General features: G+C 27.9%; 1 protein-coding gene across 1 annotated transcript; it reads left to right on the forward strand.

The window, feature by feature from the left end:
* Positions 1 to 3,587: 3,587 nt before the first annotated feature.
* On the forward strand, positions 3,588 to 5,425 carry LOC107950397 (transcription factor MYB20). The gene is made up of 3 exons (XM_016885242.2): positions 3,588 to 3,887; positions 4,053 to 4,182; positions 4,533 to 5,425. The coding sequence occupies exons 1-3, from the start codon at positions 3,755 to 3,757 to the stop codon at positions 5,179 to 5,181; spliced, it is 912 nt and encodes a 303-aa protein (XP_016740731.1). The 5' UTR covers positions 3,588 to 3,754; the 3' UTR covers positions 5,182 to 5,425.
* Positions 5,426 to 7,568: the final 2,143 nt, after the last annotated feature.

Raw genomic sequence — 7,568 nt, forward strand, 5'->3', positions numbered from 1 at the left:
TTTAATCTATCCTAATCTTATCAAATCAATAACCTTATGACAAGGTTAAAAAGGATTGAGATAAATCTTCACAAAGTTAGCCTACATCTTTTTGTGATTGCATATCTCAATATATAATGTAAGTAAAACTTTAATAGAAATTCAGTCAAACTTCAATAGAAAAGCAATAGTGTATATGTTACCTGTTATAAAGGATCAATATAGATAACTAGAATGCATCTCATAATCTTATTATAATAACTTGAATAATAGTTTATATATATGGAAAAATAACAATTATTCATATATTTGACTTAATCTCATATTACACAAAATATTGAAAGATAATACTAGTAAATAATTCTAATTATTCCACATACTAACTTACTTACTATCAATAAAATACCATATTAATTTGTCACACAAATAATCTCACAAAATCGTATAAAAAATACCAACCAAATATAAATTGATATAAGCAAACTAGTTATAGAGTTAGTTGCAACTAATTTCATTAACAATTTATTTATCGATTATTAATTCAATTGATCAAGGCATATATTTTATATAAGCTTTATTTTTATTTACTTTTGCATTGAGTTCATATATACCTTTTAGATTAATTTATTTTAGTCGAGGAATAGTTGAGCAAGCATATTAATTGTTAATAAATAATTCTTAGGACCTATAAGTAGAACGCCAAGTCTTTAAAAATAGACTCTGAAATTAAATACATACTTTTGGCCAGTATTAATATTAGCATATCATTACATTTACAAAACAAGAAGGCTCTGATACCATATTTGGAGAAAATATTAATATAAAAGGTTAAATCATTAAAACAAATCATTACGTGGTTTGGTTACAGTGACTTGTATCCACAAGAGAAAAATTTATTGTTACTATTATGAATTATTTTTTAATTTATACAAAATTTATGTTTATATAGAAGAATATTTTACCTTAGTCTTTAGGTTAAAACATACTTCAAGTCCCTATACTTTTCGTATATTTAAAATTTAGTCTCTACTTTTATTTTTAGGAATTTAGTCTTTTTACTTTTCAAATTTAAAGATGCAAGTCCAATTATTACATTATTAAAATTCATTTGTTAAATTCATGTCTATTACAAAATCATTTTATGGTCACATAAGTAAGTATTCTTTTATTTTCAAATTGTCGCACTAATGAATTTAACAAAATAATTTTAATGGTGTTAACAATTAGACTTGAATTTTTAAATTCGAAAAGTAGATAGACTAAATACCTAGAAATAAAAGTAGAAGGGCTAAATTCCAAATGCACAAAAATACAGGAACTTGGAATATATTTTAACCTAATCTTTAATATACCATTCCATAATTGTATCATAATCCTTAATATATTTAATTATATTAAATACTTTAACAATCTAAATGTAAGAAAATATATCCCCAAAAAACATACATAATTTTTTTTCTCTCTCTTTTCTTTTCATAGAAAAACCCTATCTGCTCAATTTTTTTCAAACTAAATTTTTACTTCGGTGACAACGCCGCAGGCCTTTGAGTTGGTTGCTGGTCACATTTTCTTCAACATTTTTTTCTTCATAGCTTTATTTTGTTTTTAATTTCAATCCACGTTACTGTGGTTTAGTCCACAGTTTCGTGGTTGTTCACATTTTTCGTGATTTTTATTTTTTCCGATCTAGCTTTTTTAAAAGCTTATGTGATTTTATTTTACTTTTTAACTTTTAGTCATGTTCTAACATATATGTGAGATTTGTCAATATAAGGGTGTTGTGAGATATATGAAGAATCATTCTAGAAGGTGCTTTATCATGATAGATCATGTTGCTGTTGATAAATTCAAGAAGATAAGGAGGAGGATAAACCATCTGAGGCTTGGCATTTTGTGCATCACTAATGCGATGGGTCTCTTAGGGCTTTTAGCAATTTTTTCTTGGTTGATTGGTGTTTATTGTCAGGTTGATTTGATGATGGCAAAGCTAGGATGCAAATTTCAGCGATTTGATCAAGTTGATGCATCTCTAATGCGATGGGTCTCTTAGGGCTTTTAGCAATTTTTTCTTGGTTGATTGGTGTTTATTGTCAGGTTGATTTGATGATGGCAAAGCTAGGATGCAAATTTCAGCGATTTGATCAAGTTGATGCATCTCTGGTTTGTTTTTGAATTATTCCAATGTTGCAATTACGGTCAATTTGTCATTCTCCTCTTTTTTTAGATTATTATGTAGACATGACATTTGTATATTAGTTTATAGTGATTTATTTATCGGTTGTACTTAGGGGCGAAGCCAGAAAAATTTTTTAGGGGGGCTGGATGAAATTTTAATTTTTTATAGTTTATATTTTTATAATTTGTAAAGGATTAAATCGAATTTTTATAATTTTAGGGGGCCAAAGTATAATTTTACCTTTACTAATTTAAAATTTTTAAAAAATTTTAAAGGCCTAAAATATAATTTTACATTTTAGGGGGGGCCGGGGCCCATGCCAACCGCCCCTGACGCCGCCCCTGATTGTACTGTATGTTATATCTTTGTATTATTATTGTTCATGGTTCCTATTAATAATAATATTTTTTTCTTAAAAAATCAAAATGTATATTCTTTTCATAATTGTTGAAACTGTGCTAGACCTATTGATATATTAGCTAGGAGTAAATGAGAAAATCGATTGAACCGCAAACCAATATAAACCGAAATAAAAAATAAATTTAATTGATGGTTGAACTCGATTTTATAATTTTTTTAATAATTTATTTTATTTAAATCAAAACAAAAATTGAATTAATCAAGCTGATCAAATTATTAACTTAATCAATTTGACCAGTGTGTTTTCTGTATCTTCTCCTAAATCTCTATACTTTCATCTCCTGACCCTAAAGAAGCAGTAAGATTTAACAGTTTTGCATACTTAGACGCTGCCTAAATTCCCTTTTCTTCCTTTGAAATTAAGAATCTAAACAACATGGTTTTGAAGATGCATGATGACAAGTCTCCGCCACCATAACAATGTTGCAAGCTGAGCCATTAAAAATTCTATACCATTATAGATGCTCTGCATGCAGCCTCACTAAAGCTACTTAAATTTATTCTCCTTTGTAATTGGATTACAACTTAAGCATGTTCTATATATATACCTTAGAGAATTGGACACAACACTTTGGCTTTGGTAGGAACTGGACCAAAACTGTAACTGTAATTAGACAAATTAATGTACATTTTATAAAAGTTAACCTGCAATTACAAGCAATGAAAGAGTTTTTAATTTTAAACTAAAATGTAAATAGATGTCTGAAGAAGAAAAAGAAGTAACATTATTGGTTTTTGTTTTACTTTTACTTTTTCCTTGTCCCAAGGTAAATTACAGTTCCTCTCACCCTTGAAACCCAAGAAATAACCAAAACGATGAAAAATGTTTGATCAAGTAGAGCTCTCTGAAGCGGACATTGCACATGTTTTACGCGTTGCTTATTTGATGCACACGTGTATAAACCCAGATTAAAAAAAATCCAAAAAGAATAAATAAAAAATAAAATAATAGAGGGTGAGCTTTGTTGGGTTGCTTGATTCATTTATATATGAATGTGGGAACTTGTTTTTGTGCCTTGTTTTGCATCAAACTTTGGAAGAGTGTATCTCTCTCTCTCTCTCTGTGTATAATCTATTTTCCTCTTCTTTTCTTTCTTATTTATATAACATTCATCAGTTTGGGTTGAATTGAATAAATCTAATTTGTTGAGGACTTGGGAAAGGAAAAAGAAAAAAAAGATGGGACGGCAACCATGTTGTGACAAAGTTGGGTTGAAGAAAGGGCCATGGACTGCAGAAGAGGATCAGAAGCTTATTAACTTCATCCTCACCAATGGCCAATGCTGTTGGAGAGCTGTTCCTAAGCTTGCAGGTTCAATTTTCTCTCCCATTCTTTTTTTCAAAGAATCATAACAACTACTTATATATTTATTCAAATTGTTGTTGGGGAAAGAATCAAAGGTTATCTTTAGTTTTTTCTTCTTTTTTCCCTTAAATCTGGTATCCTTTTCCACTGAATATGTCATTGCAATTGCAGGATTGTTAAGGTGTGGGAAAAGTTGCAGACTGAGATGGACAAATTATCTAAGGCCAGATTTGAAAAGAGGATTTTTATCTGAATATGAAGAGCAAATGGTCATTGATCTTCATGCTCAACTTGGCAACAGGTTTTTTTTTTTTTCCCCTTTCTTTGATCTTTCGCCATCTTTTTTTAATGTTTATTTTGCTACAATTTCCCATGTTTGATTATAGTCCTTTGGATTCAACTCATTTCATTACTGAAGACATTATTATTTGGTAGTCCTTTTCCTTGAAAACAATTTCCTACACATTCATTTTCCAATACACTGCCCCTTTCCTCTCTCCCTCTCTCTAATCTTCGGAAATTTGGACTTTGAGTTTTTTAATGCAAATCCAGCATTGATTACAAAAAAAAGAAAAAAAAACATATTTAGGGTAGAGAGAGCATTGAGATGGTCCCAAAAAAAGGGTCTAAAATGATTAATTATTTGTGCAGATGGTCTAAAATTGCATCTCATCTCCCTGGAAGAACTGATAATGAGATAAAGAACCATTGGAATACTCACATAAAGAAGAAACTGAAGAAAATGGGCATTGACCCTCTCACCCACAAGCCACTATCTAGTACTACAACTGAACCCCAACAATCCCAGCAAAAGAATCAAGTTTCAAAAGGTGGTTTAAAGTCTCAAGTAGTTGATAAAAGTCCTAAGGAGCCTGAAACATCATTACAATCCACAATAAGTGAAGAAAAAAGCATGGGAAGCCCTTTAGTTGACCCAATGGAGATGATGATGATGATGGACAATGTTGATGGTTTTTGTACAGATGAAGTTCCATTGATTGAACCACATGAGATTTTGGTCCCTGCTGCACCATCAACATCTTCTTCCTGTGATTCTTCAAAGTTGCTTGAGGAATTGCAGTTGCCTGATTTTGAATGGCCATCTGATTGCAACACTAGCAGTGATGATAATAACAACAACAAGATGAGCTTGTGGGATGATGATGATTTCAATAACACTTGGGGGGATTTGTTAAGTGACAGATCAGAGCTTGCTCTTGATGATTCATTGTCATCTCCCTTAATTCAGTGCCCAACAAGAATGCCTTTTGATCAGGAATATTCTTGGGCAAACATATGAGCTGTTATGTATGGTTTTGGTTTCTTCTTTTAATTGTGGGTTTTATTTGTAGTTTTTGATAGTCACTTGTCACATAAGAGAAAGAAAAAAATAAGTTATCAAGAATAAATGGGAAATTTTCATCACTGATTTTTAGTCCCCCAAAAAGATACTTTTTCTTTTGTATATGATGAATTGGAGAGAAGAATTCAACGTTGTTGTCAGTTCAATTTTATCTCATTTAATAAGAAATGGATTTAGTGAAGAGTCCCTCTGAACTCTCAAGTACTCATTTCTTTATTAACTCACTATCCCTCGCACTAGTTTGTTGGATTAATTCTAATCACACCAATTGAAATATAGTGTACCCATGTATGAATACTATTAAAAATATATAAAAAAAAAAACTTAACAATTTACTATTATGTTAAAGACTTAATTGGAAAAATTTTTTAAAAAAAAACTTAATTTATACTAACTAATCAAAAAAAATACTATATTGAAAAGTAAACTTTAAAGTTTCTTCTTCCTAAGACATGCTTTTACATTTAAATCGTATTATGCATTTGCAATCACTTTAAATATGTTTTGTTTAAGTTGTGATAGAGTAAATTTAATGAAGTTGAAGTATTTGTTGTATTGATGGAACTTATCCTTCCTCGCCTACAACGGGTATTTGCTCCTCCCCTCCCCGAATTATATGATCCCATTCATACAATAAATTAATGATTCACACTTTCAATATATATATACTCCATTCACTAGATTACCAAAGACAAAATCCTTTACACACCTTTCAATTTCCTTTTTCTTGTTGATTTTAAATTTATTAAATAATAAATTTTTATTTATAAAATTTATTGAAGAATATTTTATATTTTAAATTTATTCATTACCATTTATTTGATATTTATAAATATTTATATATATTAAACACTTTTAAAAATATCGATAAATCTAAAATAATACATTAAAGTACATTAATATTCATCCTTATCAATTTCATTAAAAAATAAAAGTGCATCTACTGGCTAGCTACCTTGATGCAATCAATTTCTTTTCTTTTTCAAACAATGCAATCAATATTTATTTCTATGTTTTTAAATTCCTCTAATTTATTTTATTAAAAAGGATTTAAATAATGAGTGCATTCAAATTATTTTTTTATTTAAATAAATTATTTAATAATATTAAATTAATTGTAAGGAAAGTGCTCTCACCTAAGTGAGAGAATATTAAGGCATAAAATTGAGGAGTGTTTGGTATGATAAAAAAGTTTCAAATTTTTTTTAATAATTTCTCTCATTTAATTTAATTTAATTTCCACTAAATAACTTAGAGGAATTTAAATTCTGAAAAAAAATAAAAAAAAAACACGTTGAAACGAAAAAACTTAAGCAAATTGAAATTTGAAAAGTTTAAATCAATAATATAAATTTTTTAAAAAAAAGAATATAAGCAAAAAATTGGAAATGAAAAAAATAAGTGATATACTATTAATGGAGTTTTTAGACTCCACAAGTAAGATCGAGAGTTAACAAATATTTTATGTATAGTAAAATATTTTTTAAAAAAAATGTGTGACAATTTTTTAAGATTGTTTGTGAAATAAAAAGAATGTACTATAGCTATACTAAATACTATCTTATAATTAAAATTAAAAAACATTGAAATAAAGTAAAAAGCGAAAATTTAAAAACAGTAATTGTCTACTATGACTTTGGTATTTATTAAAAGTTTTACTTTAAAAATACATTAATATTTTAAAAAGATAAAATTGGCTGCTCTATTTTTTATTTTTATTTTTTTGAAAAGTTGCCTTATAATAAATTTAAAAAATAAAAACTTTTAAAAAAACTAAAAGATAGTGTTGAGACAATGGTTTGCACAATGGCTATTACGATTAGCACTACAAGTAAGATAATTTATTATTTTTGGAGTTTACAATTTTTTGGATTAAAATTCTTGTGCTGTAACTTTGTTGATACTATGGAAATATGGTAGCACTCTATGAGGAATAATCTATTTGAAATAATTTATCTTTAAAGAGACTATATTGAAGACTTATTATTATATGGGAAATCGATTGTAATTGATTTAATATATTAGTAAATCACGAATTTTTATATATTTGAAAAGATTTATATAGGTTTTGTATTGAGAATTGATAGCACGTATCTCTTCATTAAAGAACTTGAAATTAAGAGTATATTGAAAGTGTAAATAAGTTTATTGATTGAAAACTTAGAGATAAATTATATAGATCTTTATCTATAAAAGTAAGATTGTTATATCGAGGTATGATAAGACTTAAATCACTTCTTATACTAGGATTGGATATAGTAGATTATTTAATTGAGCTAGGTTTTACAGGTGTAAGGAAACTGAATTATATAAACAACTCAATT

Source organism: Gossypium hirsutum, chromosome A08 (assembly GCF_007990345.1).
Source record: "Gossypium hirsutum isolate 1008001.06 chromosome A08, Gossypium_hirsutum_v2.1, whole genome shotgun sequence".
Taxonomy (NCBI): Eukaryota; Viridiplantae; Streptophyta; class Magnoliopsida; order Malvales; family Malvaceae; genus Gossypium; species Gossypium hirsutum.

Coding starts and splice junctions, on each gene's coding strand:
- LOC107950397 (XM_016885242.2), top strand. CDS start 3,755: ATGGGACGGCAACCATGTTGTGACAAAGTTGGGTTGAAGAAAGGGCCA. Junction 3,888..4,052: donor AGCTGTTCCTAAGCTTGCAG/GTTCAATTTTCT, acceptor TTGCAATTGCAG/GATTGTTAAGGTGTGGGAAA. Junction 4,183..4,532: donor CATGCTCAACTTGGCAACAG/GTTTTTTTTTTT, acceptor TTATTTGTGCAG/ATGGTCTAAAATTGCATCTC.